The sequence below is a fragment of the Apteryx mantelli genome, chromosome Z (assembly GCF_036417845.1).
Source record: "Apteryx mantelli isolate bAptMan1 chromosome Z, bAptMan1.hap1, whole genome shotgun sequence".
Classification (NCBI taxonomy): Eukaryota; Metazoa; Chordata; class Aves; order Apterygiformes; family Apterygidae; genus Apteryx; species Apteryx mantelli.
The window spans coordinates 1,514,945-1,534,494 of NC_090020.1; the positions used below are offsets into that span (position 1 = coordinate 1,514,945).

At 40.5% G+C, this 19,550-nt stretch overlaps 1 protein-coding gene across 1 annotated transcript in view; it reads right to left on the reverse strand.

The window, feature by feature from the left end:
* The window catches only part of PAX5 (paired box 5), a 172,849-nt gene that overhangs the window by 105,247 nt on the left and 48,052 nt on the right, over positions 1–19,550 (reverse strand). The window contains exon 6 of the mRNA XM_013946218.2: positions 9,847–10,022. Within this exon, the coding sequence (XP_013801672.1) occupies positions 9,847–10,022 (176 nt within the window). The remainder of the gene's footprint in view (positions 1–9,846; positions 10,023–19,550) is intronic.

A 19,550-nucleotide genomic window follows, 5' to 3' on the forward strand; every position in this document is an offset into this window, starting at 1 on the left:
GCTCACTAGTTCAGGACAAGGTGTAGCAAGACTTCTCGTCCACAGGCTCATGAACCGGAAGGACCCCCACAGAAAGCGACATCAAACCCAGCTGGGGACATAGCATATCCCCTGCTCTCTCACAGGAAGCAGAGGGTAGATATGTCTTAGATTACCCCTTTTGGATTTCTTCCTACTTCTTTTGCTTATTCAAAGACCAGACATGTCATTTACAACTCCTGTTTCAGACACCCCTGTGTGTTTGTGCAAGTTGTGGGGTGTTCTTTGGATAGGCAACGTTGATGCTGATGGATGTTACCAAGATACACGGTTTCTGTCTTTCTAGTTTCCCTGGAAAACTCTGAGCCATCACAACACCATTGTCATGCAATATATCAGGCTGTGGTGTGCTGTTTCATATCACACCGACTGCTGTGGCTGTCACCACTCAACATGACATGTCACAACAAGGTGTAACACACAGGGAATTTTATACAGTTTTCAGAAGCTTCATCTCATGCACAAAAACCTATCTGTAAGAGAGGGTAGAGAGACAAGGATGTGAATAGGAGGTGCTGGTAAAGGAAGCTGTGTTTTCTATTACTATTTTAGAATAAAATGCTTTCTGTTCATTGAAGATGACCTTCAGCAGGAAGAAATACTGTGGCAGGTATCTCTTCTCTTTGATATTAAAACAGCAGAGCCAAAGGAAGAGGTGGGTCATTCTTCTCTCCAGCAGCAGAATAGAAAGATGATGAGTTCAGACATGAGAGTCAGACTTGAGAACTGGATTCAGCTGCCTTTGCTTCAGCCTCCCTGTGATACCATGAAGAAGTCACTGCATGCTTCTGTTATCTCTTGATCTGCATTGCAGATGATACTGCTTTCTTTTTCTAACCTATTTCTGTCTTCTCCCTCTAGATAGCAAGATCTTCAGGAAAGTTACTCTTTCAAAGTCAATAAGTGTATGAAGCACTTAGCCCTGTACTGCCTGTTGGCCCTTCCAAATATAATTGTAGTAATAATCATACCGATGGTGAAAGGCAATAGGGATCCTACACAAAGCAATTGGATATCATGTGCTGAAGGTGCGACTTCCAGAAGTCAATGAAAATTCAGAATTCTGAGCCCCTGGGACATTTAGGATCCAGGATTCTGTTCTGTCGGTGTCACCAGCCCAATATTTCTACAGTACAACCCTGTTATTTTTGCTGGGAGATGACAGCCACCCATTAACTGGAGGCCCTGGTTAGGAACATCATCTCTGTGCTTGAAGGACTTTCTACATTGAACAGCTCTTGAAAAATTTCCATCTTGATAGACGGAAATAATTGTAACTGTAGTTTCCAAAGAGCTGTTTCCCTTTTACAGGGAAATATCCTGTGTTACAGATGAGTCACTGCACTGCACCCTTTTTTTTAAATCTAGGAGGTGCTATCTTTTATTGACACGACTGCACATAGAGGCTTCTCCCCATAATGGACCACAACCAGATCCTGCCCAGCAAAGCACAATAACAAAAGGAGAGACAGAAAGGCCATCACTGAGCAGCAGAGCTACAGTTGCCTCTACAGACCGTCACTGGTCCTGGCATATGTTAGTGACCAGGAGGGGATGCATTTCCTTAAGAAAGGTGGGGGTGATAGGGAACCTCTTTGCACCATTTAACCTCCTGTGACCCCTGAACTTCAGAAGGGGTCACAGGGACGTCACTGCTCCCAGCTGCCATCACTCTGTCACCCTGCCCACCACAGACCCTCAGCCCTTTCCATTTTGTCATGGTATTGATCTGCTGGCAGCAATGGGCTGGATAATTAGCCAGGAATTAGGGTTTCTATTACAGCCAGGAGGCTGCCCCAGCTGATTTATCACCTGAATAATTTACTGTGATTGAAAGGAAATTAAAATGAACTCCATTTGACAACTGTGCGCTTTTATGGGTTTTAGTGAAGACTCAAAAGCCAAATTAATAGCCTGGTGTTGTTTAATAGTCTACTGAGAGTAAATACGGGAAGGTTTTTCTCTCCTGATGTGCTTTCTTTGGCTGGATTTAAGAGCTGCTTTTTTCCCCTCCCACCAATAAAGCCGCAGACAGAATCAAAAATAGTTTTAGTTGAAGGGGGAACAGCTGTAAAAATCACAGAACTGATTTTTCAAGCTTTTTTTTTTCCCCCAGGTTTATTCCTGCCACTACTTGCCCTAATCTACCAGTTTCCACAGGTAAGAAAAATTGGGGCACATGAATAAAAGAAGAAAACTGAGAATGTGCCTGCTCTCTGGGAGGACATGGGCCTCTTACCATACACTGGATGGCTAATACCTCACCTCACTAACCTTTCAAGTGTACAAAGCTGCACAGTATCAGAATCCTCTTATAGACTAGATATAGAAGTGAAAAGCAAGTGTTAGCCATCACATAGCCTCATCCAATAAGAAGTCACCTGGAGTCTTTTGTTGGCCACAGTTGGTGTTGGATCAGGAGCCAGTGGATTTAGACAGGATTTGGTAGGTAGGTAAGAAAGCATGTTGGGATAACTCAGTCACAGACACAACATTTCATTCTGTACTCTGTTTGTCCCAGATTGCCACCTATAGCTTCTTATTACTGCACCCAAGCATCGAGAGGATATTGTATCAAGTCCCAGACTACCAAACAGCACTCTGCTATGAGTATACTTTTCCGGTCAGCCACTGAGCAAGATTCGCACAATCTATTTTTACGTTCATATACACACAGAGGTGTGTCTGCAGAGGTTGCAGATTTGTGCTGAAGGTTGTTTTTTTTTTTTTAATTTTAGCATTTGTTTTCATTTGTTGAGCTTTTCTTTTTTAATGCACTTTTCATTTATCACATTTTCGTTGCACAGGCTATCACTAAGAACTTGTATTAACATGCTCAATACATTTATGCAGGTGATAGATCAAGAAGAGATTTGACTTTGAACATGTAAATATATCCATGAATTAGTTCACTGTTATTGGACAAGGTAAAGTTTTAGTAAAATATCAATAAATATTAGCTCTATATTTCTCATTACAAGACTCAGAGTGATAAAATTTCCCTTGGAATGGCAGGTTATGAAATTCAAGCAATAGTCATTCTAAGCATATATGCATTTGTGAGAAATTTTTGTTTTAATATTATAAGAAAATCCTTCACAGTCACTGTCTGCCCAAAGTTCATGTCTATTAGGGAATAACAACATGTTATTCATATCCCAGGGATCAGGAAAAAATATATGGTCCCATAGTCCATTCCTCCTTTCTGCTTCTCTAATGACTGCACTTTTCAAGTGAGTGAATCAGGGCCATATTGAGGTAAGTGAATGAATCACATAAAAAATGAGTCATAGCTTTTGGCATCATCTTGGACTTTTTCCTGTTATTTCTGAAGATCAAATCTAAATATTGTAAAGAGGACTATACCCCTTAGCCCTCTCACCATCTGTATTCCTGTGGACACTATCCAACACATCTTCTTTCATGGAAAAATAAACTTTCCACTTTGAAAGTTGGCTCATTTTGGGCTATAAAAAGTAAAAACTGAACATTTTCAAAAGGATTTATATCTCTCTGTTCTTCAGTTCGGAGAACTCCTTTATTTCAATTCATTCTAAAATAGAGGATTGTCATTTTTTAACTTTGTGTATTTTTTCTTTTTTTTCAATTTACTAGATATTTGGGGGAGGAGGGCAGTTATTAGTTATCCAGATTTCATCTGTCTGAGATTATCTCTGGATCCAGATTTATCTGTACTGCATGTCATGAATATTAGCAGCATGTCATATACTGCATGTCATAACATTAGTATATGTTAGCCAGGTTACTGATTTTTATATAAACCCAGAATACCTCCATTCTATTCAGAAATGAATATAAGAACTGATATTCAGTTTAGCTCTAGCTGAAATTAATGGGAAAATATCAGCAAGAGCCTGGGAATTACCTGCAATTAGTAGCAAGCAGTTCTCTTAAGTCTCTGATCTACACAGTGCTGAATTTGGTCACATCAAGTTATGCCTCATTATGGCCCTGATCCAAAGTCTATTGAAGTCAATAGAAATATTCCGTTTGGCTTCAGTGAGTATTCGATTGGACCCATGCGTAAAGCTGAAAATGCAAGAGACTACATTTCAATTATAGACAGAAATCCAGCATAAATAATTTTCTTCTTTATTCTGAGGAAATTAATAAACTGACTCTTCTGTCCAGCTGATTCTGTTGCATAAACTTCATTCCACAAATTTCCCCTGTAAAGGCATTACTCCAGCTGTCACAGCTACCAAAAACACATCGGTCTGTGGGTCCTAACCTTTCCTCTTAGCTATTTTGACAGGGCTTTCCTGCATCATTTTTTAACTCCTCATGCCTTAAGTTGAGTTAGTAGCTATTTTCCAGATCTTGATTCTCCAGGAACATCTTTTGTCAATACTTTAAATGACAAATGCATTTGAATCAACTATTCACAGATATTCTGGAGAAAAGAAAGTCCCATTCTTGCCCAGCCCTGGCAAAGTCCATTTTTTCGTTGGGGAAGGAAGAGCAACCTTGAAGTAAAACACACCCTCACTAGGTGTTGTATGCCCTCAGGGTTGGAAGGCTGAGATGCAGTTACATTCTGTCCTCGCTCTGTGGTAAATCCCGGGTATAGATTTCCTCTGGTCTCTACACCGTCTCCACCCTGTTTTATTCTAGAAGGGCAGTGAGGGATCAGTGAAACAAGAGGTGGATCAGACCCAGCATTACTAAAGGGAACAAAATCAATAGAAGCAGCAACAGCAATTTTAAGCAAGACTCAAGGAGGCAGAGTTGAGGTGGGATGTTGGTTTGTGCACATATATAGCAGTTTCACGGAGGTAAGACTGCTGTGTATGCAGCTGGAAAGTGTCTATAGGTATTCAGAGGCCTATAGAAGGGGATATCAGGTTGTTTGAGGGAATGGGCTCACAGAATGTGTCTGTGAGTCTTGGTAAAAATACTGGAAGCAAGGCATTTTTGCATATGGATAAAGTAGATTCACCAGGGTGCAATGAATCCCACATGATATGGGCAGACTCTGCGCAGGTCTGGGTAGCAGAGTCACTAAGATACAGCTCTTCCACATTGTTCCTGGGAATCCAGCCCTATGACATACTATGACATACTAAAAGCAGGAAAAAAATCCCCTGCAAGGTAACACGGGGGGTGTGCATCCAGCTCTGAAAACCATGCCCAACCTATTCTGGGTGTGGGCAAGACCAAACTCTTCACTGGTATTGGACTCATGTATGTGCTGTGAGGCCTTCTAGGGACTAGCCAGGGAAATGCAAGTGATGCCACGAGCTAAATCTGTCTGGGATGTCTTTCCCCACTGAACTATGGAGAGCTTCTCTGTCTTTCTGAGCACTTGACAGGAACTGCAGGAAGCCACTTCAGGACAATCAGTCTTACACCTAAACAGACAGATTCACTGAGTATAACCATACCTCCGGTTCCTTTAGCTGGATGGTCCTAATGGACTAAGCATAGAAAATTATGCCACTCAGTGAATGGTTCTCTGCATAGGCAGGACATGGGACAAGTACAAGTTCTGAATAAAAACTGAATTGTTTGTGCAGCAAACACAAACTCTGAAATTTTGCCTAGGGGAGGTGCCAGATCAGAGAAGTGTGGCCTGTCATGAACATATCTGTACAGCACAATTATCAGGACAGGCAGGCGAAAGCCACTACTTAAACAAGTAGAGCTTTGCTCCATGGTAAGTCTTCGAGTAGGCTGTACTAGTAGAGCAAACAGCTTTCCTTGTTGGCAACAGGGACTGCACTGTACAGTTAGTACAGTGGGGAACCACAAGACTTGTCCCCAAAGACATCAAAAGAGCATGAAAAGGAAAACAGGCACTGTTACTAGTCCAAGAGGTAGACAATGTGAATGCTTTCCTTCTTTGAGATCTGAGGATTACGCGACATTCAAGCCATACTGCTTTGTCCTGGCTGATCAAAGGACTCTATGGTGTTGGTGACCATCAGTCATTAGAAGTATGGGAGTGCAAGTGTGATTGTGCAAATGCACAGTTATGTGCATTTCAGAATCAGTTCCCTGGAATATGTGAAATCAGTTTTCTGTGAACATTTGCAGCTAGTACAAATCAATCATGGGCTGTTTGCAGAAAATGAGCACAAAAGAGCACAATTGTGATGGAAAGGCATTCGTTTTATACATGAATTAATATTTTTAGCAGGTTTTTGTAGGAGAGAGGAAGGCCAGTGTGCTTTTTGATTCTTGTTTTTATCCCCATACTATTCCTCCATAACAAGTACACACAAAAGAACAATTCAGTTTGTGCAGCCAACCTTCAGTCTGAGATTTTCCAACTCCCAGCTGCTTGACTTAACAAGCACAGCATTCACCTGCCATTAATTTTTTGTCACACACTATGTGTGCAGGCACTACATACCAACACTAAGAATACACACATATGTATTTATAGCTGTGTCACTAGAACATTAGGTTGCAAAATGAAGCACATAATAGGAAATGCCTTAATTCTGCACCCTGATGCATACAGTCTGACACAATCTTTAATTATATGAACACACAGTAGGATCCCTGCCTCACTCAATACATAAAATAGACACTGTTTCTGAATGAATGACTATCTGATATTTTATTTTCCTGTCACTGTGCAGTGGTTGCCTTCTCTTTAAGCATCATGTAAGCTCTTCTCCAAAGACAAGTGTTCCTTTCCCTGTGGGCTTCTCTACAGATATAGTCATCACTCACAGCAGATGCGAAAACTCAAGTAATGTTTCTCAAGAACACAGCAGGTTTTGAGGCAAGAGATAACTTAGGGGTTATCTAAGGATGAGAACTGAGGAACAAAGACATTAAAGATAAAAGAGTAAAGGAAGCACTGGAAGCACTCAAAGTAAAAGGTTTGACGCTGATGAGCAAGCACTTTGACGTGGCCCATCAACATGTCTACCTGTGTGAGGGGAAATGTACATTATCCAGCAGGCAAGCCCCAACACTCTCCAGAAAATGCATAAGGAGGAATTCAGGCAACAGGAGCTAGTCTTCAGCTGGGGACAGAGCACTTCTAGACTGCAAAATGCTTACCCATGTAGAAGGGACCTTGTGCCCCTATGCCACAACTCACCATGATCAAGGCACGAATAAAAAAATCTCTCCCTTATCCTGCTCTATGCCTTTCCAGTCTCAGCCACTGAGGAATCTCCACTGCCTTTGAGCAATGTTCCCAGCTCACAAGCAAAGAGGAAGAATTAGAAAGGAGGAGTAAAACAGGGAGAAAAATGGAATTCCTTGTTCTAATGTCCAGAGAATCATAACTCTTCTGGTAGAATACCAGGAGCCCTCCTTAGAGGAGCAGCTCAGTGACTTCAAGAAGGTTTTTTGCCTGAGTAAAATTAGCAATATTCAGCTTGCTGAAACTAGACCACGTTTCTAATGTGATATATAAGCAAGGGACAAGCAGCTCATATGAGACTGCTCCCCACACCTCGTCTTTACAGAGAGGAATAATGTATTCCTATTTTCCTCTGCAGGAATGGATAAGTATTTCATATATCCATTACTAACTTTGCTCTTAATACACTACCTTCTGAATTCATTGACATTCTGGACATCCTAAGATTCTGGGTGCAGTTCTTATGTTTACTATGTCACCTGGTTGCATGTGATCTTTCAAGTCACTTAAGTAATGTTTTCAGTATTTTCATTCTAACTGATTTCTTTGGCCTTACTAATTGATCCAGGCAGATTTTCCATTTCAATCAGTTTCATGACAATTTTTCTTCACTTTCAAAGGGGCAAAATAGGACTGCTTCTGTAAGCAGTGGCATTCATATCATATCTTTGTGTATCAGAACTATTCATATGAATTACACTTGTTCATGTTTGTGAAAATTCCACAGTAAATGTCACTGAAAAGCACAGGCTAATCCCGAATAACCACAAGTCCTTAACCATTGCCCAGCAGAGAATGCACCAATCTATGTAAAAGCAAATAACTGGCAAACTCCATTTGTAATTAAACTTATGAATGCCTAGGCAAGACAACTCTGCTTTCCCAGCTCTCAACTTTCACAGCTCCTGATATCACATTTCTCAGCATCTGTTTAGCATCTCAGAGCATCAAGAACACCCTGATTACCAAATTAATGGGGGGCATATCTCCAATCTACATTCTCTGGATACTTAGCTACTCTAGTTAAAGCTGCTTGTTTAGATACAGGAAGATACTTGCTTTCCACCAACTGCTGAATAGCCCATATTTGTCAATCAGGATGCTTCAGAAACTTTGTGTATTAATTCTTCTGTTCTTCTTATTAAACCAAAAAAAGTTTATCTATCTACATTCATTGCTGGACTATGTCCTTTGAACTAAAACTCCACATAACTCACAAACTTTAGAATACATATAGCAAAGAAATGATCCTTTTCCATCGTGGTTCTCTTTGTAATTGCTTTTCTGGGACATGAAAGTTAAACAGGGACAGCTCTAACACCACACAACTTCTATGTGACCAATACTGAAAGAGCTTACTGTAGGAGCTGGTACTGTGCCTGTCCTCTCCAATATCACTGGTATTAGGGATGGGATAATCACCATCTAGTGGTATGTGAAGGCCATTTCACCTTTCAGAGATGCTACTTGTTTGACTTTCCTAATGAGGTTTGAAAAAAATTCACATTGATCTCAGCATTGTCCCCTTCTTTTTCCAATTTGAGCTCAGATTTGTAGAGTTTCTCACAAATGCAAACCAGGAAAATCACAAAAACAGCACAAACTTTTACTCCAATATTTGATGAATAACCAGGTGAAAGACAAATTACTCTATGACTCTAGGAATTAAATAACAGAAGAGGGACATGGGCTTAAAGGTATGTGGGATTTCTACTCTACTGTATGATTTTCAGCATAAGCATTAATCTTTCAAAAAAGTTCTGCCAATACATATTCCTGCCTTCTGGAGTCACGAAAATAGTAGGCTGCTATGTTCCTGATATCTTCCAGTGATCCTCAAATACACAGATTCCTCCAAGGAAAATCAGTGTTTCTAGTTTTGGAAGCCCATACACCATGCTAAGAATCAGGTCTAATATTAGGAACACTGAAGATTAACAATATAACCAAATATATTGTTAAATATAGAAAATGCAGCAAGTTAGACCTATATTGAAACTGTTAGCATTATTTTATTTTCTACCTCCCATGGCTAAACCTAAAGGCTGAGGCTTTAGAACAACAAGAACTTAGAGAACAGAGACATAACTAACCAATTTTTGCATGTGTTTCTGTAGTATGTCTGTGAAATAGGAATGGAACTTTCCAGAAAATTAGTGCCAGATCCTTCTGAAATACACTGCTAATTTGTAGGTGCAATTAATTTACCTTCACATACTAATTGGGTGTTTCTCTCAGCAAATGGCCAATTACATGCCTAATAAGCCATTTCTGGATACAAAAATCTAATTTGTGTGCACAATCATACTAACTATGAACCAAAATTAGGTGTAGAGTTTTGCAAATCTGCTTCTCACTAGCTGCATAGCCTACCTTTGATTTAACAAAAGCATCAGAAGCTGTGGTACTCTTTAGGCACTCATTTGATATAACTGGCCTAGATCAGGTGTAATTTCATACCCAAACACTTGCTAATGTTTACACAGCAGCTGATTTCCTTCATTTTTTAAAATTCATTCTTTCAGGACTTCCATGCACTTAGTTGAAGAGCTTTATACAATGCCTGCTTTGCCATGTTTTCGTACAGAGATTCTGAGCACTAAGAGTTTGGTGGTTTCCAGCAAGGAGACCTCTGCCACCAGAAAGCACATCTGAGAAATTTTGAATGTTTTCAGTAGTACCTGCTCTGGTTTGATGGGTTCAGTTGTTGTGAAAATGTCAGAATAATGTTGCCTCTCGAAGACTCGGTCCAACACTTCTAATTGCTGCTGAGTGAAAAGGTCTCCTCGCATCTGTTTCCGAAGAAAATCTCTACCCGGGAGAGAATGCCCATTTGGTACTGGAGACTCCTGAATACCTTTCAAAGAGGACAAAGAGCACAGAATAAATAAGCATTACAATGACAAAACCGAAAAAGTGGTGTTTCACGTTATCCTTTGAATAGATGTGGGTATCAGTATGCTGAAAAGATGAAAAGACTCTTTGAGAGGCAGTTAAGAGCAAGATACATATTTCCAGAAGATGTGCTGATCCATTATACTTTCTTACATTATAGCCAATCCTTACGGCAATTTTCCATCAATGATTTCACCTATAATTTTAAGGCAGGACAAAGGGTAATGGTCACATGTAGGCTCACAGCACTTTTATGACAACACTTCTGAACCAGTAATGGTCTAGATCCTGGAAGACACTGGAAGATAAGTACACCACCTGATGCTAGAGTAACAGCTGATCTGAATCAGCTACAGCAGACCTGCTTTTCCTAGTCACTGTCCATATGCTTCATCCCCATCCTCCCAGCACAGTGTAGGTATTACTGCTGTCCAGAAGCGCTCAACTCCTATGCTATGTTAAGCTCTGCACTATAATGTGCTTATGTCAGGAAACAGGGACTCCTAATTCAGGACCACCTGTAGCTGCAGCACTGTCCAGACAATTCCCGAAACATGGGGGCTGTCTAATCGCAGTTGCACCAAGATGGGCTGACCCTGGGACTCAGACTCATCAACACACTGGCCTGACAAGGCCTGGCCTGATGCATCCTCCTGGCTCACAATACCACCTCATTATAATTTCACTTCACACTTCTTCATTTTATAGGCATGATGAAAGGCTGCATTTTCTAGCTCTCTCCTTTTGGCAGAGATTTAGCAAAACTCATTAGTGTCACTGCCCACTTCCTCAGAAAATGTACCCCCAGTATCAGTTTGAAAAATGTTTAGATTGGCACTTAAAAAAACCTTGCAACATGGGGGCTTATTTCAATTTGGTTTTTTGCAGATTCACAATTGTTTTCTACCTATTCCTTCAGCTGTCAATGCTAGAAACATATCTTTTCTGTGATGAAGGCTGAGGTCTGCAATATTCCCAGGACTCCAGGAGGTGGAACTCTAAGAACAACAGTAAATATTCGGAGATTTTTTTCCAGATGCCAACATTGCATTAGATAGGGGGATGAAATGTTTCAAAAATAAAATCTCAATGCCAATACAGTTTTGAGGCGCATAAATTAAATGTATACTTAACAATAAGATTATCATTAATGTTCCTGTGGCTTTTTGTCTAAGTACTTTACAGATGAATAACAGCACTCAGTTCTTTTACAGTGGATTCTGCATCAAATTTTTTGGTGAAAAGTAACAAAGGAGATCTGTGCAAAAATGCCCTCTTGCTGCAGATACCAGTCCTGTCCCCAAAAATGCGCTGGCCATCAGTAACATGAGTGATGCCCAGTAGGCAAGATTTTTTACAAATGGCTACCGATTTGGGTAGTCATTATTCAAAACAGCTGCATTTTCCAGAAATTGCTGTGTAACAATAATGAGAAAACAAGGCTCCTTTAAGATAGGTCTCTCAAACTGAGGAGCCAACAAATAGAAATACTTTTTAAAAGCTAGGTCAATCTCTGCAACAAACTGCTGACACTGAACAGGTAATTAGTGCAGGAAACATCATTCTAAATTTTAGCTCAATAATTTAGGTCACAACAGCTTTATATTTACCTGTTTGGACAAATTCATGTAATTAAAACCAAGAACAGACAATGTAAGCTTTTGTAGAGTGCTAGGTTCAATTTATTCCATGGTGGAAAAAAAATCTGAACTTGTCCTCTGAATAGAAAGTCTAAGCATGTGTGCAGAGGTGTGAAATGATACAAAGGGATATAAGAAAGCAGTGTATCTTTAAATCTTTTTTTACTATTCCAAATCAAATATTATCTAGTAGACCTAGTGCTGGGTTTAGTCAAGCATGGCTTATAAAATTAAAATTCTGGTTCCTAGCTGCATGGTAGCAAAAGGCCAGGGAGACACGATCTCTGGAGCATAGAAATGCTGGCTTTAAATCTCAGGTTAAACTAATGTTATTCACTATTTGGCATCAAAGTTAAAGCTTTACACAATTTTGTTCTAAAGGGAGTGATGAAAGGGAGTAAAATGATGCAAGATACAGTACAACCTGGAAAATGTTCTCCGTGACTCCAATATTGTTTATGCATTGTTTATACAGCCAAAGACCAGGTGCAATGAAATCTGATCGTATTTAAATATGGTGCAGCAGATTCATGTTTTACCCGCAACACTTGTTTATGGAATGTTTGCACTGAGCACAGCTCTGGATTTTTTTCTTGCAAATACATTTGGAGAAGATTGAGCCAAACAAATATTGACTCTAATGTTAGCAGCTTCATTAAGTGACAGACACCACTGTGTCAGGCTCAGGACACCTTCATACTAGGTGCTGTGCTCTGTCATCTCTGCTTAAGAAGCAGGCAGTTTAAGAGACTTAGGAAAGGCATGGGACAGGGATACTATCAAATGACAGCATTTCTGACTCAGTCAAATCCACTCCTGACTGTCCTTCCTTCTAATGAACTCCAGGCAGGTGACCCCCTGCAGGACCTGCCACTGGAGTGTCTTAAGAAATAATAGGAAAAGAAGAGGATCTCCATGTAGGCTCTTCTGCAAGAGAAATCCATACATAAAGGCAGTATCAGAGAAAATCAGAAGCAAGCCAGAGGATAATCCGGGATGGCTGCCTTGCTGGAACCAAGCACAGGCACCACTGGGCAGTATAGTAAGGGATGGAATCAAATGAAGATAGTGGGGGAGTTTTGGAGGATTTTGAAATTCAAGACCAGGATTTGATATGCCTGCGGAAAGTGGAGCCTGCATAGCAAATCGGAGAGGGCTGTTTCCCAACACTATGAGACTATTTTCACATCTGTATTTGTAAGATCTCCACATCTCTGTGACAGGATCAGTCTTTCGAAGGTGATTCCTGACACAGCTTGATTTTTCTGAAATGAAGGAGTAATGCATATATGGTTTGCTGTCAGGGATGTACCTGGGCAGAAATGATGAAGTTCTGAAACTATTAGGATGACCTGTCACTGTCCAGGACATCCTAGTTTGAGAACTGCACCTCACTTGCCCTTTTTCTCTCCCTCTTCTTCTCTCTCTCTGTATCCTATGAACAAAGGGATGCTCAGTTCTTTTTCACTTTCTCTTCCAAACTCACTAACTCCAACAACTAAGTGCCAGATTTCACTACACAAGTAAAGGGCTTTCTATATGCTGCACATGACATCTAAAAGTTCATAAAGGTCTTTGAGATGCATTTGGCTGCTAGATATTATATAAATGTGAGATAATTACCATTAGCATTATGCATTGTTTGAATACACTAGAACATCTTCGATAATTAAAACACCGTTGGCAGGTTTGAAACAGTATGGGTTATAAATAGGCTCCAGGGAGTGGTAAAAACATTTTTCATATAATCAATGCATCCACCTAGGAGGGTTATGTTTTGTTGACAGTAGCACTACGAATGTGCATACCTACTCTGCAAAACAATTAGTTTCCAGTCCAATGGCATCTTTCCAGAAATGCTAATGAAGAATGCAGATAAAATATTCTCCTTAATGCAAAAGAGGACATTCTTCTCAAATAAATGTTTCATCCTTTATCTCTAGCAGATTATATAGACAGGACAAGAACGTGCCCTTAGATCACAGCTTTCTCAGATATAATGTACTTCCCTCCTAACATGATGCCCGAAGCACTGTGCCTCACAGGGATCTCTCTGCAGCCCATGCATTCAGATTTGCCCTTACTCCAAGGAGGGAGTATGTTCCTCCTGATCTATACCAGCACCAAGTCCCAACATGTTCTGGATCTGCTCCATTGGGCAGTGCTGCTGCTTCACTAGCCTTTCCATTGATCTGACATGAGCCATTCCCACATAACCTGCCTCCAAGTCCAGATACTACTTAGGATTCTTTCATGTGAGCACAAAGCTCAGGTCATAATCCAGCCTGTGATTCATAGTTCAGGAACTCATGGTGTTTGGGTACATCTTTATATAGGGAATATTCCCATGAACATCCTCTCCTGTTCCGTATTTACTACTGGGCATTTGCAAGAAAAAAAAACAAGTCTCTTCTCACTATGAATTGTGAGCAACATGAACAATCTCTTTCATGTTGATGTTTTACCTAGAAAAATGACTTATGATTTAACAATAGAAATGGGGCACCATTCTAAAGAAAGTGGCGTGACTTCAGATAGCTGAAGGCTAATATAATGCTAATATTACATACTAGCAAAGGATTCCCCACAGTTAGTAAAAGTCTGAATAGTCTAGAAAGAGGGAAGCAAAAAACAGATCCACTTCTGAGAAGAGATAACTTGTACAGATCTTGCTGACAAAAGGCTGGCTGAACTGTGTGGATATCATTCAGAAATACTAGGTCTTAGTTATTCAAGAGGAAGTTATTTTGTGGAGACAGGAACAAATGGCAAGTTTCATTTAAGGAATTTGATAAATTGTGATCTTTTTTTTGGTAATACACTTTTATAGTTAAATACATGCCTTTGGCATGTTTTCTGAAACAATAGGAAACATGGAATTGCTAAATATGTCTAAAACAGATTTTTAACAATACTCACCATTTAACTCCCTTGTTTTAAAATAGTGTTTTATTTACTCACTTCTAAAACTATGGATCTAATTAAGGAGAACAAATAACCCTCATAAAACCCTCATAGTTCTCATAAAAAACCAGAGCATTTTTAAAAATCCTAAAGCTTAGTGTTAAAAAAGACAAATTATAAAAATATCGGTAAAAACACTGAAGTAAAGGAAAAAGATCAACTTCAGCTTGTTTTTTTTTTTTTTAATTATTCAGAGAGGGAAAATAGCACATTTAATTATTTCATTATGAAGTAGCACTATGGAATAGTATGGGACAGAATAAGTGTAGCCCTAAGGATCTAAGCCAGGTGATAGCAACTGATAAATTGGTGCCATGCTTAAATTCAACTGGAATAATACTTCCAGTGTTATTAATAATAATGATGTACCATAAAGGACACATCTCTCTGGAATATTTGTCTAAAGTGATTCTATTCTGCAGAAAAGGCAATCTCCTGGTTTTAGGTTTTTATGTTTTGGGTTTTTTTTTAACAACATGGTTTTACAGGGTTAATCAAGGAAATAAATAACCAATAGCATGAACAGCCCATATTCATAAAGGACATGGTTTCTGTCTCTAATTTGTACTGTCCAACTTCATTACCTGGCATCATACCTAATTACTCCACCTTACAGGGAGATGCTGGCTAATTAGGAAGGATGTTATTCACTACGTTTAAAACATTATGAAGCAAATGAAATATTACCAGGAGGCAAAAAGGTGATTTGTTTCCTTGTATCATGCCTGTAAATTAGTCCAGAGAAGATAAAGACTTTGTTTAATTACCATTTGGAAGGCTTTGTTTAAAATGTAAACTGCATTTTCATACCACTTTCTAAGGACTGTGTGCATCTGGCAACAAGCAGCTTCTTGCTCTTCCTAGTAAACCATTGGCTTCAGAATCACATACAGTAGGAGAGATCTCTACATTTACACTATTTGAGTTTTCTGAACACTCTTTTTTTTTTTTTTAAAGGACAGTGTCACTAAAAAGAAGCTTTATATTTTGAAGTGTATATAGCTGATCATCGCACAAATATTTTCGAGAGAAATCACTACATTTCACAAAGATGGGTATGGGTTTTGCCACAGATCAAAGTGAGAAAGAGGAAAAAAAAGATAAATCAACAGAGATCCAAAAATACTTTTCATTTGGAAAAGATATCAGGCCATTTTGATGGCACTGATAGAGTCTCTGCTCTGTCTCCATTACCCACTGAAGGCAGCTGGAGTCAGGAGCTGACTACACTAGATTATATTCCCTATAAGATGGTCACCGATATATATATATATATGATCTTCAACCTCTATTGATTGACCAATTTCACAAGCAAAGACTGGTGAAATGAAGCTGAAATGAACATCATGCTTTAACTCATTGAACCCATCAGGCCTGAGTTAATCTCACTGCCCACTGTCTCTGATAGAATTCAATTGATCAATCATGTTTTGGTGATAGTACCATTTCAGCGGCTTATTGCTTCTTCATTTCAAAGCTTGACCTGTTAGATATACTTGGACCAGTTCTGCTCTTCTTGGAGACACAGAGATCAGCATCTGTCTACTGCAATGTATTGTCTTGTGTCCAAGCTTGTAAAAACTCAGGGAATTTTTGCTAAACACTCCCATCTTAGCATTGCATTTATACAGATATTTTACTGATCTTACGATCAGAATGACTGTAAAAAAATAGAGAGACGTGGCAGTTACAATTCTCTGCCATCTGGTCAGCTCCGCTCTGGCTTCTGTGCCCACTGTGTCCAGCATCCTGGGCCTTATTTGGTCACATAGGTATGAAAAGACTGAATTATGACATTTTCACACTCCTACCTTCAGGCACAGTATAAGCTGCAGGCTGAACTAGGCCCTTAGATACATTCATACATTTTTCTGGGGACAAGCCCCAGGCTGAATACTGCCCAGCACATTTGGAAATCCAGCAGAGCTAGGGCTGGGAGTGGGTGAGCTAGGAAGGTCACAGCTCACAGTACCTGCACTTTAGTGGGAGATTGCTGGTGTTATTTAGCTATTTCCCACATTTTGTATTATTTTAGATGCACGGTCACCCTGAGGTCACCCCCACTGTCACAAACACCCTCCAGTCTGGCCTCAGTCCTGTCCTTTGCTCTTGCAACTGTGATGAGGAACAGTTGGAGTCAAGGGCACACTCATGCCTAGAGGTCAGTAAGTCTTAAATAGATGTATGAACTCTTATATTCCACCTTCCAGAATGGACACAGCTGGCACAGTGAGTGCAAAGTGGCCTGTTTCACTTCATGTTACAGTAAGTTACTGCAAACAAATTAATTCCTCGTGTGCACTCAGGAGCATGTCTCCACTTTGGTTCCATCAGTGCTCACCCCCCCCAGCCACAAGCACTGGTGTGCAGCCAGGAATAATCTCCATCTCTTGTCAGGGTTTGTTCAGTCAGTTCAAGGTGCTGTGAATCAAGCTGTATCATCTGAGCTCTCAGCTACAAATCCTCATATAGTGCTGCACTCTGCCCAGCTGTACCAGTTTGTTGCTGTCAGTTGCAGGGTCTCTGCACTGCACACTACTGCTCAACATGGACATGCCCTACAGTGACTGCAGAGCAGACCACATCTTGCAAGCTCCAGCATACCATACACAAGTTTACCAGCATGGACAATGCCCAAAAACATGGGATTAGCTAGGGACTGTTTGGGAATGACTGAGTATGCTGTCATTGCTACTGTAGTTTCTTCCCTGGGATGGGGCGGAGCATTTTCAAAACAGCATGGCAGTCCTTTCTCAACAGTAGCGTTGCCTTGCACAGCAAGCCTCTGGCCCATCAACCTTATGACCTATATGTAAGCTCTGTTGTATGGTGCTTGTATTCCCAGTACTGCATTTTGCAATGGTTCCAGGAGATGGAAGAAATGAAAAAAAGGAGGATTGGAGCTGTGTCATATGCCTGTCAGTGTCGCTCTTACTAAAATGCTCTGCAGCAAAGCGATTAGTACTTTTATCATCAAATGGCCACCTCTGGTCTTTCCTGAGAAATAATGGTGCTCCTCTCCACTATGAGAGCATTTGTCACAGCTCTCTAGGACAGCTGGAGGTGCTGTTCTGCAGCACTGTTATGCACGCAGGGGAGAACCCCTTAGCTGCAAAACTGTGAACCACTAAGCTGATTAAGGGCATCAGCAAAAGAGGGGGTTTTATGTATCTAACAGTCCAGGAGATTACAGGCCATCTCCTCCCTTGTTGTGATTTTAATGCTGCAGCAGCCATACAGAAGTTTTGTTACATACCTATTAGCTCATGTTGACGAAGTCCTGCAGCTGACTCCCCACCCAGTGCTTGCATTCAGAATGGTCAGGTGAGGAGCTGTGGGACCCTCACATCCTTATAGGGCTAACTCCTGTTATCCTAACAGCCTCTCTATCTGAACAAACGCTTGTGTAAATAGCGCCACTGAGTGGAGCAGCATTGTTTGTGCACCTGTAAGGGCTCTGTGAGCAGGCCTGAGCATGCTCAAACCCCGAGTTTTGCACAAGCAACATACACTTGCTGTTGTCTCTGCCTTGAACACTCCTTGCCTGGCTAAGCTGATAGTCCCCACCTCTCTGGAAGTTTCCACTTAGGTCAGAAGAAGAATTGCAGTGCTATACCTGTGCGGATGAATAGACCATCAAGGACCCATGCAGGCTAGAACAGACGTGGACTTGGTTTGCTCTTCAATGGGGCTGTGGCTAGAACTGAGCTAGGCAGAGGGGAGCCAGGCTCCCTGTGGGATCTCTGGACCTTCATTTACACTTCTTTGGGGGCAGAGGCAAAGCTCTTTGTCTAAAAGTGCCTACTCCTTTAGCCATCAGGATTCTTCATATGCTGGAGACCACCTTTTCTGAACACTATGGGTTGTTGATCAAATTATCACAGGTCTGCATTCCTTTAACCTCTACAGAGCGCTCTACTTGGTGGGCACAAGAGAAGCCACCATATGCTACCACCATGGCTACTGAGTCAGTCAATCCTGAAAGCAGACGGGAAGAGGGAAGTGCTCATGGGATTTTTGAGCGATGGGGGTTGGAAGGACTGTTAGAGTTGGTGTGTTTTTCGTGATTGCTCTTGTGATACAGTTTTATTTCTAAAAAGCAGCCAAAACAATGTCAATGATACCTTTCTTCCTCACCCTCTGGGAGAGAATTCAGAACTAGAGAGAAAAAGATTGAAAACAAAGAGGCTGAGTAAAAAGGGGTGGACTCATTGACGCTCCCACCCTCCTCCTTCGCAAAGCACAGCACAGTATGATTTCACTCAGCAACACACAAGTCCTGGGTGATTGCAGCGAGTGAACAAGCCCACTGGGCAGTATGCCCAAGACAGCAAGACCTCTAAGCCAAGCTGCAACATCATGTTATGAATGGGGTTAATATTTTTTTGATTTCTTTAGTATTTAAGGGAAGATATAAATCTAGTAACTCTTCAAATAAAATAACAGTCATGACTAGTTTATTAATAAATGATTATGAGAAATTGATTTTTTTCCTAGTTCATTTTTATAAGATGTGTTTGGCAGCAAACTACAGAGACGTGCACATTATTTCATGTACTCTCAGTTGAAAGTGATTTTTAAATGGCTGTTATAAGGTCATCTAAGGTATTTTAACATTGCTTATACCTACTTCGATATCATGTTATAACACATTTTTCCATCCTTTTTTATAAAAAAGACATTTCTATGTATGTTTGGGTAATATAGAAAAGAGCACGTCTAAGATGAAATTGTGATCTTCTTACCTTTGGACGTGCCAGACTGGCCTCCTATTACGACTGATGGAAAGATGATTTGTAACTTTGAAAAATACTGCTGTGCTGAGGGCTTATGTCAGTAGGAAGTCTAGAGAGAAGTACTGTGTAAGATGGACAGTTGTTACTGTC